The sequence below is a fragment of the Lethenteron reissneri genome, chromosome 16 (assembly GCF_015708825.2).
Source record: "Lethenteron reissneri isolate LAM-NWPU_2019-01 chromosome 16, ASM1570882v1, whole genome shotgun sequence".
In the NCBI taxonomy this organism is placed as follows: domain Eukaryota; kingdom Metazoa; phylum Chordata; class Hyperoartia; order Petromyzontiformes; family Petromyzontidae; genus Lethenteron; species Lethenteron reissneri.
The window spans coordinates 5,597,722-5,616,283 of record NC_083794.1 but is presented as its reverse complement, the minus strand read 5'-3'; the positions used below and the strand labels follow the sequence as shown (position 1 = coordinate 5,616,283).

The following is an 18,562-nucleotide window of genomic DNA, read 5'->3' as shown; positions in this document are numbered from 1 at the left end:
GAAAGAAGTTCAACATACATACGTGTTGAACTTTCTTCGCACCATACGCAATGATCGGAGGTGCGGGGGGGGGCAGGAAAACCAACTAAACACAAAAAATACACACGTACGATGGAAGGCGCTGCTGTGTGTTACAAACAGAGTCCGCGGTAGTTTCTCAGTGGGGGGGACGATGTTGCTCCGTGTAATCCCAATCGAGTCATATGTATTTCATTTTTGCAAATTTGGCAACGTCGGTACCCCATGGCCTAGCTCTCTTCGAATGACGTCACGGGATCTTTCAACGCCCGCCGTGAAAGCAGACGGCATTGTTTTGTTTTTGTTTACGGTTAATAACGCCCGGCGGTATTAACCGGGGCGGCCCGCCAGATGTGAACCGCGCACTTCTGCTCCAAGCGGTCACCGCGAGCCCACACCCGCGCGCGTTTCTTACCTGTCCATCGGTGGCACGACCATGGGCGGCGGGGGTCCCGGCATGTGCGGCGGCATGAACCCTGCGAACGCACGACACGCGACCAGGGATTGAGCGTTACGACGGCGGGCCACTCCGCCGTTGCGGCGACGTTCCTCAAGAGTCGCGTGCTCCGATGCGCGTCGAGCGAGCGATTCCTCCGGCAACAAACGGCGCCCGTCGGAGCTGCGGCGGACGGGGGTTGCCGCGTTCCTTGAATTGCGTGGGGTAAAGAAGACGATGACGGCAAAAATGGAGGGATTTTCCAAAGTGTGACAACGCGAGGGAAACAAGCAGAACGAGAAGTGTTGTGGACCAGCAGTGTGCGCGGTGGTGGTTGAACAACGTGCGGATTGCGACGACTACGAATGACAGGGATGGGCTTTTAGGACAAGTTTATGACACAGCGGCATGGAGCGCTGGCACACAGCAGTTAGCACACCTGCACTACGAACCCGGCGACCCGAGTCCGATTCCTGGACCGCGGCCAACATCAGTGGCGAGTGACATCCTAAGCGGGAAGAATGGTCAAGCAATGCCTCACCTGCTGAGGCATGCAAACAACTCCGGATGGGGGTCTCAGGCTTCGAGGACTCATCAGCAGAGGCAAGCTTGCTACATGAACACAGCCGGGTTGCCGGAAGTTACCGGCAAGAGAATTCTGCTGCCGAGACGTAAAAAGGCGAAATCGGTCAACGGCCTGCCCGCTTGAACAAACACTGCCGCCGGATAACATCGGCCTGGAAGGCCCATAATAGGCCGCCGATGAGGCTAACAAAATATTTAGCATGCAGGTGGAGACACAGAAAGGGACGTCTGTTTATAAATACGTTTCAATGAGTAGCTCACGACGTGGGCTCATCAATGACTTGAGGTGGCAGCGACTCGGTGGACGAATGTTTTTCACGCGCTGCGCATCGGACCGATCGCGGCGATAAGCGCGCAGCGGAGCGGAGAAACTGAAAAGTGACAAGAGCCGGGGAAATATGGTCGGTTGAGGGATTAACGCTCATAGATTAAAAGCGCTCTTTTAAAACATCAAGAGACCCAAGCAAAGTGCTTCACTCCATCATCGCATCGCTTGTTTGCGAAGCAGCCCGCTCTGCAATGCACAATTTGAAAGTAGTTTTGTTAATTTATTAAATGCCCATTACAGCCGAGAACTTGAATTCTTAGCAGAAACTTAATTTGACGCAATTTTGAGTGAGCGATGGAGACCATTGTTGCAAGTGCCGCTTTGAGCTCGCGAAACCAAATTAGGTGAAACATTTAAGTCCCAAGTGTTTTTTTTTTTCTTCCATCGACTAAAATTTATTCTGATACTCATGAAAAGCGGATCGAATCACAACGCTGGAAAGTATTAATTACACACGCAAATCGTACGCTGCTACATTCAGGCTTGACTGAACAAACTAACGCAAGAAACAATACCAATGAGGGTAGAAACAAGACGGACAATCAATTCTTCTGGGGTCGAATCGTAACCCTGAAATCATGAGAATTCATCCAACCGTTTGGCTGCCGGCAGAGATTAATGTGGTGGAGTCAGACAATGTGGTGGAGTTGCTTGCGAGTCCCATGTTGAGGAGGAGCTGTCAAGCGAGGATCCGAGGCAGCTGGAGAAACGACGACCTGAGGTAGAGGCTGATGAAACGATGCCACTGCCACCACCACCAAAAGTAACTGGCAATCACTGCTACAAGGAGCTGTACAAGGAGCTGAAGAAGAATGCTGCCCTAGCTGTCTTTGGGCAGATTTCTTTTTAAATGCTCTGCGATCAAGCAAGAAGGTCCAGAGAAGAGCCCAGAAGAGAGGAAAGCTTCCTCCGCTCACCCCAATAGACCTCGATCAGCAAGCCCTTCAACTCTGACAAGTCTGATCAAACTATTTGTATCTATTATGAGTTAAATGTATCGTAACTTATAATCATACGTATTTTCGTACACTTTCAGACACGCAGTTTTTTTTCCACACACAAAAGTCAGCGAGCAATAACATAACGCCTTGCGGGGAATTAGTTCGCTTTTAGTAATATCGAATAAAGTGTCATTTCCCCAGGAAACGCAACCCTCGTGTATAGCGGGCGATTCCTGCATTGTCATCAAACACCCAGTTCTCGTGAAAGAGGCAAACGACGATGATGTTAACCACCCGACCAATGGCACACGTGTGTCTTCACACGTTGAGTGGTCGATAGGTCCGTGGCCTGACGCGTAAGCAGTCTTGCTATAACCAAGAGAAAATGTTAAAATTCTTCTTAGCAACAGAGCTCAAATTGCGACAGATGTTTTATCGTGTCTTACGTGCAAGGTAGCTATATGCGGGCAATGTATTGATGCGAGACAAATATCAATGATAGATTTTTTTTTTTTACATCGAAATCTGGGTGAAAACACTCAACCAGACCAAGTGTCTCTCACTTGTTGCCATGGCTATAGGGTCACTCGCACGGACGGTGATTTTGCTCGTGACAGCAAAGTGACACGCGCTGCGTTGAGAAACAGCACAAGGTGTTCTTCCCGGCAGCAAGTGAAAGTCTTGGAGCATCAATAATGGCCCAAGTGCACTGCTCTTGCGGTGCACAATACGCAACACAAAGCATCGTCCAAAAGTCTTTCACACGCGCGCGAAGCCGGAGGAGGAGTTGTCGACAAAAAAAAAAACCTCGCGTCCCTCCGCGCCCCGTGCGCTCCGTGCGCCCACCTCACGCCGACAAGACATTTACCTGGCAGCGCATATTCCCGGCCGCGACTGTGATGCACCGCGGCAATTAGCAGGCACGGACGAGCCCACAATGCCTCCCCCCGCTCCCTCCGCGCGCGCACACACACAGGGGCGGCCACCTGCTCGTAAAGACCCAGCGATTTTCCAATGAGCGGCTTTTACCTCATTCAAAAGCACGCGCATTTCAGACCCTCGTTCCGTAAATGCCACTTCGTGCGGAAGCCATCATTGGTCATTACGCACATGTTTACTCTGTGTACGCACGGTAGAACAAAATAAAAATATATATACGGACAAAGATTACCCCCCCCCCCCCATAGCCTTAACAGACTGTTGGGGCGAGTGGTGCTCGCGAGCCCACCTATGAAAGCCGGAACGGCACACCAGGGAGTGGGTGGCCAGCACCGCATCCAGCCGCCTTTGCCTCCCTAGTGTCAATATTTACACACCGCAACCAGGTACTCATTTGAGGCAGAGTCGCCCTAGGGGAGGCACAGGACCGGTTCAAATAATCGTGACTAGTGTTGACCGTGAGCGGGAATCGAACCCCGTAGCGCAGCGACACTGACCACTGCCCCACCTACGCACACGCATACACGCAAGTGTGCAGGGTCCCATTAAAAGCTGAAAGCCACGAATGCAACATTTTTTGTTAGTTTACCACGTAGGCTTTCGCAACCAATATCATCCACAATAGAGTTTTTTTGAGTTAGATCGCGATCATACCCAAAAACCTCTATTATGAACAATTGGTTCAAATCGACCGTGAAAAGAAAGCGTGCAAGATGCATTCGGAAGCCAGCTACATTGGACATTGGATATGTAGCGGTGGCCGGGAGGGGGCTCGGTAGGGGGGGGGGCTCAGGGGGATCAGGGTGCAGAGCCGTCACCGCTTGCACCGCTGACACTCTAGCTTCGATTCCGGGCAAGCAACCCGTGTTTGAATCGGTTCATCAAAGTATGTACGAATGTTGAACATACTTCGCAACGTACGTAGCCAATCGCGGTAATCGGAGGCTTTCAACTTGGTCGCCACTGACGGCACAGATTTAACCTAAACTAAAAAATGTATTTGACCAGGTAGGGCCCACTGAGCTATGTAGCTCTTTGTCAGAAGCGACCTGGCCACAAATGATAGCTCACCAAAGTGGCTTATCACGCGGTAATTTATAGCAGCCAAATACTCTAAACGCATGTTTCTAAATATGGAAGGGAAAAACCGGAGGACCGCGAGAAAAATCCACGCGGCCACGGGGAGAGAGAGAGAGACATGTTAACTCCAAATATACAGCAGGCGTCAAGGTCGGGTTCGAACCCACGACCTCCTGAATACCAGGTGAGGTAGTTAACATCTCCTAGCCACCGTGATGATGATGAGAGAGAGAGACACGCAAATTCCAAATAAACAGCAGGTGTCAGGGTCGGGATCAAACAACGACCTCCTGAATACCAGGCGAGGGAGTTAACATCTCCTACCCACCGTGGTGATGATGAGAGAGACACGCAAATTTCAAATATACAGCAGGCGTCAGGGTCGGGATCAAACCACGACCTCCTGAATACCAGGCGAGGTAGTTAACATCTCCTACCCACCGTGGTGATGATGAGAGAGACACGCAAATTTCAAATATACAGCAGGCGTCAGGGTCGGGATCAAACCACGACCTCCTGAATACCAGGTGAGGTAGCTAAGATTTCCCCCAGCCACCACCCCCCCCCCCCCCCCCCCCGCAAAATAAACGCCCGTCGCATCCAATTTTGTTCCGCAACTGAACTTGGCTACATCTCTCAACTGCAATGCAAGCTTGCTCACGCAGCTAAAGAGCGGTGAGCTGCACTTGCAACCAAAGGTGATGGGGTTGCAGAAGTTAACCCAATCGGCAGTTAATTTATATTACGTCACCAGGGCTCAACTGCCATCAGTCGATCCCAAAAATGCCGAATTTGTCGGCCTAACCACTGGAGTATGATACCACGTGGCAAGAGTATAAAGCACGCCCGTGTGTCGTGCGTAGCAACGGATGAATCACCGTGGACCAGGGGCGGATGAACTCGGCTCATGTGGAGGCGCGGGAGGGATTACTGCATCGCGGAAACCGTGACAGATGGCGATGTCTAGGGGGAGGTCTTCATCCAGCGGTAGATTGATCACGGCTGAGGCTGATGTTGATGACGACGATCTGCAAAGTACCGCTAGATCGGTGGGCACAAAGACAAAGATCCCCCGTATAGGCTTAACAGACTGTTGGGGCAAGTGCTGTTAGCGAGCACCTGTGAAGGCCGGCATGACACACGAGGGGGTGGGTGGCCAGCAGCGCGCCCAGCCACCTTTGTCTCCCCACCGGCGATGTTCAAACACCGCACAAGGTACTCATTTGAGGCCGAGTCGACCTAGGGGAGGCCCAGGTCGCCGGGTTCGTAGCTCAGCTCAGCGCTCACCGATACACAAATCGCTGCATCCAACAGCGGAACGACGATCATGGCCGACAAGCTGCAAAAAGTAGCGCTACACCGGCGGACACACACCGTGCCAAGTCGCTCGCTCGGCGAAATTGCTCGGCGCTACTTTGCGTGCGCTCTCGGCTTTCTTGCTTCTTTGCCCGGCGCGCCGATACAATAGGAAGCGAGAGAGCCACTTTGTCAAAACATTACAAAGAGGGCCTCCGCGCACTTTAAAACTCAAACAAAAGACCATTTATGAGGCCAAATGTACGAGTTTTTTGCAATCAAAAAGGAGACGTTTTATCCCGGCGGATGCTGGTGTGTTACGGAGGGGGGGTTACAAAAATAAAACCCGCTGCTCACATGCGCCGCTCGCATTATACGAGCATAATGCACCCGCCAATTTTGCGGCTTCTCTAATGCTATTTATTCAAACTCTATCCCACACGGGCAATTTCAAAGGCACATTTTATCATTAGCAAATAGCGCATTGGCGGGGTAAAATTAGCTTTAAAACAGCAGTCATTTAATCATCTTAAGGACCCCGAGATTAGCCCTGTTTGGACCGGAGTCATACAAATGCGCTTTTGTCGCCTACAGCCTGTCGCTAAAAGCCTACAAGTGGCACAATTACCCGGCACAAGTGCCTAATGTGGTTCCTATCATCTGCCTATAATTACGCTGCGCTGTCAACACCTCGCGTGCATTAGGGGGGGTGGGAGGGCAGTGGGCGCGTGTCTGGTGGGGAAAGGAGGGAGCTGGGAATCCTTGCCCATGGGGTGGACGGTGGTTTAGGGGGTTACAACCACACGATCATTCCAGCCGCCTTCACGCGCGGGGAGAGAGAGCGAGAGAGAGTTGGGGAAAAGTTGGAAAACGCGTACCCTTCAATGTCGTCGCGCGCTCTCACCGAGACGGACCGTCGCTTGGGACGGAGGCGCGGGCGGTTCCGGTGAACGGGTCGGATGTGTGAAGGCATCATAAAAACGACGGTGGTTACACCACCACCACCACCACGCGTACATATACGGCCCTGGGAGTGGGTGGTAGATTGGTCACGGGGACTCACTCGAGTTTGGATATCGCTGGTCACTGGTGTTAAGTATCATAAGCAGGAATCGAACTCAGGTTAGTGAGATCTGTCGTGCTGTGCGTGAACCATTGTGCAACCGCTTCCCTCGCCGCCGCCACCACCACAAAGACAAAGATCCCCCGTATAGCCTGTAACAGACTGTTGGGGCAAGTGCTGTTAGTGGGCATCTATGAAGGCCGGCACGGCGCACGAGGGGGTGGGTGGCCAGCACCACGCACGACCGCCTTTGTCTCTCTAGTAGCGATATTTACACACGGCACCGGGTACTCATTTGAGGCTGAGTCTACCTTGGGGAGGGCCCAGGATCGGTTTAGATAATCGTCAAATGGTGATGGCCGTGAGCGGGAATCGAACTCGGGTCGTCAGGTTCGTAACCGCAGCGTGGTAACTGCTACACCACCGCTCCCCACCACCACACAGAGGCAAAGATCCCCCATATAGGCTTAACAGACTGCTGGGGCAAGCGCTGTTAGCGAACACCTATGAAGGCCGGTACGGCACACTAGGGGGTAGGTGGCCAACTTTGTTGCCCGAGTGGCGATGTTTAGAGACCTGGCACTCATTTGAGGCCGAGTTGACTTCGGGGAGGGGCCCAGCACCAGTTCAGATAACACTGGTCAAAAAAAAAAACATTTTTTTCTGGCCTGGACTTTTGCAGCTGTTCTAGACTAATTTCAGGGTGCTGATTCCAAATCTGATCTCAGATTTGCTCTATCACATCTCATTTTGATGCTATCGGCATACCCCATTTTCATTGATTTTACCCGAAATTAACTGTCACTTATGATTGCAAGTTGTTGCGAGTCAGTGACTGCTTTAGTGTTAAAATATGGTGCTGTATTGTTAGAATAGTGTGTTTATAATATAATTTTATGTAGATATCCACATTTATTTAATATGTTTCTTCTGCAGTTTTTATTGAAAATGCAATATTTGCTATCTCAAAAACCTGATGTGATAGACAAAAACTGATGCCAGATTTGGAATCAGCACCCCAAAATTACCTTAAAACCGTTGGAATACCTTATGCCAGAAAAAGTGTGTTGACCAGTGTATAATCGTCACTGGTGTTGTGCACGCACGCACACACGTGCTCATGCACACACACACACACACCCTTGCACATAACACTCCAAGGACCCTTGATAACAGAACCCATCAATTAGTCTAATCAAAGGCTTTTTGTTGTTAATAAGATACCGCAAAGCTTCAATTGCACGCAGTCTCACAAAAGTAATGAAAATAAAGACATGTTAAGAAATCTCACGTGCGTGAACCAGCAATTAACAACATGTGATTGCATCTTACAAAATAAACAATGTTCAAGGTGCGTATTCCATTCATTTAAGGTTGTAAGCGGTTAGCGCCGGCATTGTGGTGGAAAAAACACAGTGACGGGGGCCTAAGGGTCTCCCTGCCCAAACCAGCAACAGGACAACACACACCTCCACCGGCTATTCTAAGGCAGCAGCAGCAACTCCACGTTCCTATGGCAGGGACCAAAACCTCCGTAAGATGACTACCCGCTTATTCAACAGACATTCGCACGGAGGATGATGAGTCAACTTCCGGCTTGGATTCCAAATCGCGGTGGTGAGATCCTGAAACTACCTCGCCTGGCATAGAGGAGGTTGTGGGTTCGGTGCCGACCCTGACACCTGTATGTTGAATTTGCGGTGTCTCTCTCCCCGTGGTCGCGTGGATTTTTCTCCGGGTCCTCTGATTTTTTCCCCCCCCACATTTAGAATCAACATCACGCGTTTAAGAGTATTTGGCTGCTATAAATGTCCACGTGAAGACGCCACCACGGCGCCTGTGCTAGGCCAGGTGCACGCACGCACAAACGGACGCACAACCACACAACGACGAACAGCTGATCAAGCTACCAGTCCACCACCACCTACCCAAAGAGCCGGACTGCCCGACCAGGGCGTCAAACTTCACGGAAAACGAAGCGCAAAGAGACGAGGCGAAAGGGGCCGAAACGATCGCGCGAAACGGCGCGCCTGAACCCACTCCACCCCCCCCCCCCCCAAGGGCAGCCTAAGGGGGATAACGCAAGTTCTGCAGAGGGGGAGGAGGGCGGCAATTCGTTGGGCCGTGGGGGTGGGTGGGAAGGGATGGGTGTGGGGGGGGGGGAGCGAGATAGAAGGGAGAAGCGCAAAAAGCCACCGAAATTGGCCAAAATTACTTCTCGCATGAAACAATCCGACTCATTTGACTGCATTAGAGGCATTAGCGGAGTGCGGCGAAAGCGGGAAAAGGGGGCGGAAAAAGAAAAAACAACGCCTCGGCATAAAAGCGCCCGCGCGCTCGCCCACCGCGCGCTCGCTCCGCCAGAGCAAGGCATCGCCAGGAAACGAGCGGTGAATCGCTGCGGCGGCGGTGGCGGTGGGGGGGGGGGGCGGCGTAAATGGCTCTAAAACAAACTAAATGCTGTTCCCCAGCGCTTCAATTACTCCCCGCTTGCTCTAGAAGTTTTCGACCGCAATTTTGCGGGGCGGGGCGGGGCGGGGGGGGGGAAGGTGCAATTTTGCCATTTTTTTTTTGTTTGCGCTCATTTGGTGGCACTTTGCCGCTGCCGCCGCTGCTTACGTCCTCGGCTGTTTGTCCACTTAGACGCGGGCCCACGCGGTGGCCAAGGACAGGTTTTGGTGGGGGGGGGGGGGGGGGGCAGGAAATAGCCGCGTGAGTGCCGTAATGCCCCCACTTTCGTTTGCTGGGTCAGTCCTTACGAAGGGCTTAGAAGGAGAAAACAAATAAATATATAATAAACTTTACCCCCCCCCCCCACTCTCTCCGGGGGGCTCTTTCACTTCCTATCCCCCCACCGTCACTAGCCCCCCCCATCCCCCCCACCACTAGCCCCCCCCCATACCCCACTCTCCACGACCCCCCCCCCCCTTCTCCCCAACAACAACATCAGCAGCAAAGCCATCACCCACTTGGGGCTTTTTGAGCGTCATTGATTTGGAAATCATTTCGTTTCAAGACTGAACAGTAATAAAATGAATAATAATCAAGACATTAGTCAAATTGCACAAAGCAATGAAATCATCCGCCCGTGTTGCGAGTCCTCAGCGCGGATGATGAAATCGATTGCGCGGCACGGAGCTTTGGAATTCGACGACCGGCCGGAACTATCCTTTATTTAACCACGGTAACGCACCACGAAATTGAATTCTCTCTTTTGCAAGGGAGAGTTTTTTTTTATAGATCCAGTAAATAATAGGTAACTGTGATTGGGTCATGTTTCAGACAATCGCGTTTAAAAAAAACATTTAAACTTTTTTTCCCAGAAAACTCATCGATTATTTGCTTTGAGAACGCGTACGTACCACTATCCCGCATTGCACTCCGTTGACAAGACTTGCAACATAAAAAATGCAAGTTAAAAATCCCAGTCATGGGTCGGCTCAGCACACCATTCCTCCAATGGTCGATAAAACAAGCACCGTTTTGTCGACAGCGTTTGTCCTGTGGTATGAATTCCCCCACTGCCCGACCAGAGGCATGTGGAATTTCCTGCACTGCCTTAGGTCGGCAAACAGGAGATGTCCGAGCTGGAAACTAACAGCTTCAGCATTTCTGTGTACCTTTGTTAATCATAATCAACGTTTTTGGGTTTAGATCGCGTTATTTATAAATGTGTCGTAACCCTCCACCACCCGACACGGCCAATCAGTAAAAAAGTGTCACGTTGACAAAGGACAAATAGTTCACTGCTTTAGCCCACCGGTGTGTTGAAGCGTGAAACCACAACAATTACAATTTGAGTACGACGTTTCGCTGGTAATTGCAATTACCAGCGAAACGTCGTACCAGCGAAACGTCGTACTCAAATTGTAGATGTTGTGGTTTCACGCTTCAACACACCGGTGGGCTAAAGCAGTGAACTATTTGTCCTTTGTCAACGTGACACTTTTTTACTGATTGGCCGTGTCGGGTGGTGGAGGGTTACGACACATTTATAAATAACGCGATCTAAACCCAAAAACGTTGATTATGAATAATATTGGTCGCGAAAGCCTATGTGTTAAACTACCTTTGTTAATGTTAATAAACGTTCTCATATTTCCAGCCCTCAATTATAGGGTCGCATTTATTACACACAAAGTGCTTCCCACAAATGAACCACGATACCTCGCTCATCTCGTCAAGGAGTACAACCCATCACGTGGACTCTGGTCAGCAGCAGCGGATTTTGGCTCGCCATCAAACAAAGACGGCCACCGCATCGCGCGGCGCTTTCAGACGCCCTTCTGCGGCCGTCTGGAACGCTCTCCCTTCCGATATTAGGAAGCCACTGGAGCTACGCACTTTTAAATCATCATCTAGAAAACTAATTTCTTTAGAACTGCTTTTCGCGTTTAGTTTCTTGTCCTTCCCCCGCACATCCGATTAGCACGGCTGACTACGTACGGTGCGAAAGACGTTCAACATGCGTACATATAAGCGGCGCTCCGCATGCTGCAATGCGCGTCGGGGGAGTTATAAGAGGGGTGGGGGGCCGGTTATGGGGGGGCAAGACCGGTTCAGAGGTCGATCGCCACCGATGTTAGCCGGCTTTACTGCATGATGCGCTAACTGCCGCACCACCACCACCTGACCGTCACACATTAATTAACAAAACATATTTTGATTTAAAGCTTTCGTGACTGCAGGGATTCATATTCTTGGTTCTTTAGGTAAAGTCACGTAGAAGGGAAATAATAAAATAATAAAAATATTAAACAATCAAAAAATTTCACGACGTTTCGACTGCAACACAAGCAATCATCATCAGGTGATTTATTTATTGTAATATATTTTTATTATTTTATTATTTCCCTTCTACGTCACTTTACCGAAAGAACCAAAAATAACAAAACATCTGAAAATGTTTGAATCAAGTGGCCAGGATATATACACTTCAACAAAAAAAATCCTAAAAGCTGTGCCAAACGTTAAAAGCAAATTAATTAACTGCATCTTTAACTAAATGAGCCTTTTTTTTAAACGCAATATTATAATAATGACAGGACACAGAATGTGGTACACTAAAAGACGCTTTCAAACATTTTAAAGAATCGAGTTAGCTTCAACTTGAAGCTTCGAGGTCTGTTTTCACATCATGTTTCCTTCTCCAAAGAGAAAGCACTTGTCCAGGAAGTGATTAATCGTCCCTTGTAAACGATAAGCCGCTTCACAAATGCCCTCTCGATAACCATCGCACGATCACATCAGGATCACGACGACTATCGTACAAAAACGTGAGAAGATCGGAACCACATGCGGACACACCGTACCCCACCAGTTGTCTCTCGGACTTTAAAAATAATTGTGTACAACATCCCTCGGGTCAATCAACACAGGTCACGGCGCGTCGGTTTGACCTTGCTTAATCGCGCCGGTGGGCACGGGTCGGCGACGTGGGAGATGGGGTCCCAGGTGCCACGCGCCACTGATGCGAGACGTGGCCGGGTTCGTATCGCAACGGCACGAGCCTCCGCTGGGCGCCACCCCTCCGCGCCGTTCGCTCGACTGCACCGAATAAAAACGAAAGCCTACAAGGCAACTTACATGTTCACGAATAGAACATTCACACACTCTGCGTGCTGTCGAGTTAAAAACAAATTGGCCACATGACCCAACGCAGAACCCCACGAAAATAGGAGTCTTGAGAATCTCGGCAGGTTGGCCTTGGGGTGAATTAATTCCGGATTCGTTTTTCATCATCTTTTAGCGATTACTTATTTAGCAGCGCCGCTGGTCCACTTGAAACATCTTCAGAGTGAAGCTTGTTTATTCTGACCGCCTCTCCGTCGATCTGAGCGCACCATCTGGTGGTCTGCCGACGGAAGGTGTCGGGCATTCGGAGGGGGGGGGGGAGGGGGGGGGAGATTACGTGCTGCCCCGCACACCGCCCCCCTGAATAACGAGACGAGGCACGGAGCGACGCGACTCGTAAGCGAAATGGTCCCGGAGTTCAATTACCCATGAGGGGTCGTCGGCTCAGGAGGCACCGTCAAAGGATCAAGGCCGGCCGAGTCAGGTCAAGTGCAGGAAACTCCAATATTTAAAACACGTGGCCAGGACGAATGGGTGACGGGGCTGCAAAGAAGAGGAAAACCGCGATCCAGCTGGCACGGACGGGACGCACGGACAGACAGAAGTGGAGAGACCGCTGCAAGGAGATATCGGTGAAGGCAACGGTCGTGCCCCCCGCAGAGCCCCCAAAAACAGGTGAAGGGACGAGAAAAAGATGCAGCCAACGGCGGTCTTCCTCTGGCTAGACCGGCACCCGCTATGGGAACGTGGAATCTCCACCGTTGCAAAGACAAAGATCCCCCGTATCGCCTTAACAATGTTGGGGAAAGCGCTGTTAGAGAGCGTCTATGAAGGCCGGCACGGCACACGAGTTGGGCGGGTGGGCAGAACCACGGCGGGCCGTTTGTCTCATTTTGAGGCTGAGTCGACCTAGGGGAGAGCCCAGGACAGGTTCAGATAATCGTCACCGATGTTAGCCGTGAGCGGGACTCGAATTCTGGTCGCCGCGTTGGGTAGCGCAGTACGCCAAACCACCGCTTCCCACACCAATGCTCGTCCGGTCAGAGAGACACTCCCCGCACGGCTGTGTTCACACCGATCCCCCTCGTGGCCCACGCGAGTTTCCCTCTCGCAGAGATCCACAACTTCAGGCCGCATTTCTTCCACGCCTTTCCAGGGAGCCCAGGGCACGCGGCGCGCAAACACGGCGCGCGCCAAACACTCGCTCTGTAGGCGGATAAAACGCTGCCGCTTTTCTTTTCCTTCCTCTAATCTTCGCACCGACATCACCGCCAACGGGAGGCCGTACGTATGCGGCAGGGTCACCGCGCAGCTGGGGGGGGGGAGATTTTCGAGAATATTCCCAAATTAATTGATTATTAAATTAGCCGCGGCTGCATTCGGGAAGGGAACAACCCAGTGGGGTGCGAAGGGCCAATGGGACTGCCCTCTTGGGCGAGGAATTAACCACCAACACAGACTCACTTTGAACACAGTGTCGCAATAATGAGAAGAAACATTCTACGTAAAAAGTGCCCTTCATCGAGAATCCCAAAGCGCTGGACAAAGAAACGAATCGCGATAATTACGAGATAGTGGCGGGTGGCGGCGTTAAATCGCTGCAAATGTATTACACGTCCAGAAGGGTCGTTGCCCGGAACGTTGCCCACCGAATATTTTGTCTCTGCCTTTAACGCCGCGGTGTTATTGCCCAACGCGCCGAGTTTGTTTTGTGCTTGTGCACACCACTGCCAACGCAGCAGCCGCATCACCACCGACTCGTTGGTCAATGTACGAGATTTAATGGCGTTTGAGTCACCTGCCAGATTCCAAAGAACACAGGATGAGATGTTACTATCCTTTTTGCAAGCACTTCCAAGAGTTCATGAACAGTGAGCCTGGTGAAATTTGGGGAGCGCATCGTCAGTAGTGAACCTTTGGGTCCTAGGGTGTTTCGGCCTTTCATACTATACACCCTCCCCAAAGGCGGCCAGTCACCTGCCAGAAACAGATTTTTTTCCTAAACTATAAACTAAAGTATTTTTTATTATTTTACGAGGTAAGGCCCACCGAGCTTGATAGCTCTTCAAAAGCGACCTGGCACACTTACGAACCACGCTGGTCGTTTGCCATGAGAATGTGGAAAGTCCACCAATGGCTCAAATAGCAACACAACGCAACACACTTTGCTTGAGCAGGGGAGTCACTTTAGCCCGCTTTTTTAGGAGCTTACCCACACAAAGGTATCTGAGAGCGTCTTTACGCCCACTCACATCTGGCTCCCAGCGCAGGGCCCCCGTTTTCCCCATCTGGCTCGGCGCTGCCTACGTGTTGCGCTTGAAACTTGGGCACGTGTGTGCCGATAAAGCCAAGATGAGGAGCACATTTCTGTACCCGTGCCTACAACCACTTCCGCCTCGGCTCGCTCGCAGCTGCCTGCCAAACACCCGACTCTCCCTCCCTCTCCCTCCTCCTCCTCCTCCCCCCCCAGGCGAGAGATAAGACGCTCGTGGCAGGACGCTGCACCTCACGGCCGCTGCGCATGAAGAATGGGAACAGTGGGGTGAATGGGGTGCGCGCGACGGGACGCGCCGCTCCACGTCGCACGCACGAGCACTCTGTTGGTTTAAAATTTTACAAAGCTGTGAAATGCCGTGGGGTTTTTAAACGCGCATTAAGAGCGAATTCATTATTCAAAAGCCATTTAATAACAGCGCTCATTCATTTAATCTTCGGCGAGGCGCGTGAGGATATGAAATTGACGTTCTATCAATGCAATAATAACTTATCTACAACCCTTTGCCAATCCACTGCTGAATGGGGGCCTCCCCGCAGCGTGCTGGTCATGGGGGTCACTTGACCATACTTGACCACGCTGATGAGTGCGGGTTGCTGATGGGAGGCAACCGAGCCTGCTTCAGACATCACTCACCACCACCGACGTCAGAAGTGGCCGGGAATCAAACTCCGACTGCCAGGTTTATAGCGAGGTGCGCAAACCACAGCACCACCCACCAACCCCCCAGCCCCCCAATAAGTACAACAGTTCTCAGCAGCTGTGAAGAAACATCTGCACCAACTCAACTTCATTGCCTCGTTGACCCTGGCCTGGTGGCGCTGCAGTGCTCTGCGCTACGAGCCCGATGGTCGCCGTGAACCCAACTCGAGTCCAACGAGTTCGCGACACAGTGCGCTCGATAACCACGGCACCCCCCCCCCCCATTTCCACGATGCCCATCAGCTCATGGGGGCTGGCGAGCCCTTGGCAGCGTCGAGCGAGCCGGGAGCCCGTAGCCGGGGCACGGCCCAACAAGGCCGACCGCCGTCGGAACATGCGACCATACCGCTCCGTGTACCGTACCGCTCCGTGTACCGTACCACTCCGTGTATCGTACCGCTCAGTGTACCGTACCACTCAGTGTACCGTACCACTCAGTGTACCGTACCGCTCCCCCCCACCATCTCCAGCACCGCCATCGGGGCCCGACACCAAACGCGTGAGCGGATTACGCAAAAAAATTTCAATCGATCGCGATCGACCTTTCCGCCGAGCGCCAAACGGGCCCCAGATAGGCACGCTCGGCTTTGATGAGCGGCAGCAGCGGCGAGGCACGGGGGCTAAGGTCACATGGCGGCGAGTCAGCTCGTTTACGAGGCGAGGCTGATGAAACGGATGCCGAGGACGCAATCGCGTTCAAAGCGTCGCCCGTTAAAGCTGGGCTCTCACGATGGATCGGCTTGACGCTCGTGACAAAGCTGGCCGCCTACGCCTCGCTCGTAAGCGACATCGTCGCCGGGGTGTCAAGTTGACGGGCCGCCTGTCTTCGGCTCGGCGGAACATCGTGTGAAGCGGCAGCCACGATCGCGGCTGGGGTCACGCAGCGGTTCGTGGAACTGGCCGCTAACCCGGCAAACCGAGTTCGACTCCTGGCTACAGCTGACCTGACATCCAGCCGGGGGTAGGGTGGGGGTGGGGGGGTGATGTCTGAACCAGTGCTGGTTCCCCTCTTCCCCATAACCAACAGTGATCACAGCATGGTGAGTATGGTTAAACAAACCACATGACCAGCAGGGCCAGTGGAGGCCGTCATCCAGCAGTGGGTTGACAAACAGCTGTAAATGTAACAGCTTCTGAACGTCAAACTATTACCGTCGTTGGCGAATGTTTGCGCAAATTGCAGCGGGCTGAAGATGATTGCGTTCAATTAGGGCTTGTGGCCACTGTAATCCATATGGCTCGGCCAACTCAACATTCCTTGCTAATGGATTCGCTATTTAACTCAATTCAATTACTTTAAAGAACACAGTGACATTGTGAGCGCGTGGGGGTTTTTTGTTTTACCCAATAAATAAATGCACGGAAGATGAAGAAGAAACACAAGCACATGATGACAATCCTTAAAGTGGCTCCGAAAACGTTGGGCTTTTTTTTCTGTGGGAAAGGCAACCAGTCGCAATCAGCGTAATGGGTTTGAAACTTCGGCCGGAATAATGGAATCCGAGTGGGCGACCAAGGGGACAGCAATTATTGGACCTCACGGGGACAACCTACGGGGCTTCAGAATTTCAGAAACTGACAAGCGAGATGCCCGGGGGGTCTCCGTGCCCCAGATGAAAGGAGGGGGGGGAGGGGGGGCAACGTGGCACACAAAAGTCGTTTCCGTCGACGGCGAGTCCTCGCTTAGCGTGTGGCGGTGTTCACACCATAACGCGGTTCTTTCATTCGGGAACACTTTTCGCACAATGCGGAATGCGCACTATTGTAACGTGGAACGTGCACCCCGTTATAACGTGGAACCGCGTGCGCTTATAACGCGAAACACGCACCACCGTCATAACGCGGAACGTGCACCGATATAACACACAACACGAACCATTTTAAGGCGGAACAGCGCACCGATATAACGCAAAACGTGTGCCGTAAAAACACGATTCCTGAGAGGTCGACTACGAACCGATTTCTTGAGCTGCATGGCTGAACGGTACAGTAACATAGTGCGCAGAACGATACAGTCACGTGGCGGTCTACCCTCAGTTATTTGTCCCGCCAACTCCACTGCTTGTGCGTCGTGTCGTGAAATTATTTACGGGGGAATTGTTTTCGCTTGACGCGTTTTTCACTTGCCACGCAACTTTTCAGGAAAACATCTACCGCGTTAAACGAGGACTTGCTGTACGTGCTTAATATGCGAATTAAACAAACATTTGATAAGACTTTACGAATCTACTACCGGATGAAGGCCTCCTGACAACGCTTCGGTTATGAAAGCTGTTTGACCATACTTCACCACGCTGGTCACTGCGGGTTAGTGATGAGGTTTAGGTCAAGTTCAGATATTCAGAGCCACTCATATTTGCCATGGCAGAGAATCTAAATCAAGTTCCAGGATTGGTAGTGTAGTGAGTTAACCACTGTGCCACCATTCTACCCCCAATTTAAAAGCTCACCTCCAAATTGTTTCACAAAGCATACAATCTGGACATGTGAAAAAGAGCTTTATAGCTTTTTGGATTCCTCCAGTATATTTGATTCCGATAATCTAAACAGATCATAAATTGCTGTCTTCACACACACACACGATTTGATGCACGTATATCGTGAGAGTAGCTTACGGCCAAATATAACCGACGAATCAATAATAACAAGAATAAGTACAGCAGATATAGCAGCTCCTTTCACACAATCTCAATGGCAACAGGGGTGGGGCTCGGTAAGAAGACAAAAATGTTTTATGATTGTAATTGAAGATCCCAAGCGAATAACACTCACGCAAAACAAACACACAAACCCTCTCTTGCAAGTGCCAGGCAAGAGAAAGGGTTCTGGTTGGGGTTCGGGATGGGGTTTGTGTAGAGGGCCCGCACTCAAAGGAGGTGGTGGTGGTGTGAGTGGGGGCAGCATGAAGGTGAACAGGTTTAGGGCAAGGTTGGGTTAGGGGTGGGGTTGGGGTTAGTATTGGGGCAAGCTTGGGGTTCGGGGCGGGGTTGGGGGCAGGGTTGGGGTTAGGGGCGGGATTGGGGTTAGTGTTGGGGCAAGCTTGGGGTAAGGGGTGGGGTTGCGATTAAGGTTATGGGCAGTGTTGGGGTTGGGGGCGGGGTTGGGGTGAGGGCGGGGTTGGGGTGAGGGCGGTGTTGGAAATAGGGGCGGGGTTGGGATTAGGGGCAAGGTTGGGTTATGGGCGGGGTTGGGGTTAGTGTTGGGGCGGAATTGAGGGTAAGGGATCGGATTGGGGTTAAGGTGAGAGGAGGTGTTGGGGTTACAGGCAGTGTTGGGGTTAGGGGTGGGGATGGGGTGAGGGGTCAGGGTTGGGGTTATGAACGGG

The 18,562-nt window shown here is 51.7% G+C and overlaps 1 protein-coding gene across 1 annotated transcript in view; it reads right to left on the bottom strand.

The window, feature by feature from the left end:
• The window catches only part of FIP1L1 (factor interacting with PAPOLA and CPSF1), a 52,838-nt gene that overhangs the window by 16,445 nt on the left and 17,831 nt on the right, over positions 1-18,562 (bottom strand). Inside the window, exon 11 of the mRNA XM_061552238.1 lies at positions 434-494. Coding sequence (XP_061408222.1) covers positions 434-494 — 61 coding nt within the window. The remainder of the gene's footprint in view (positions 1-433; positions 495-18,562) is intronic.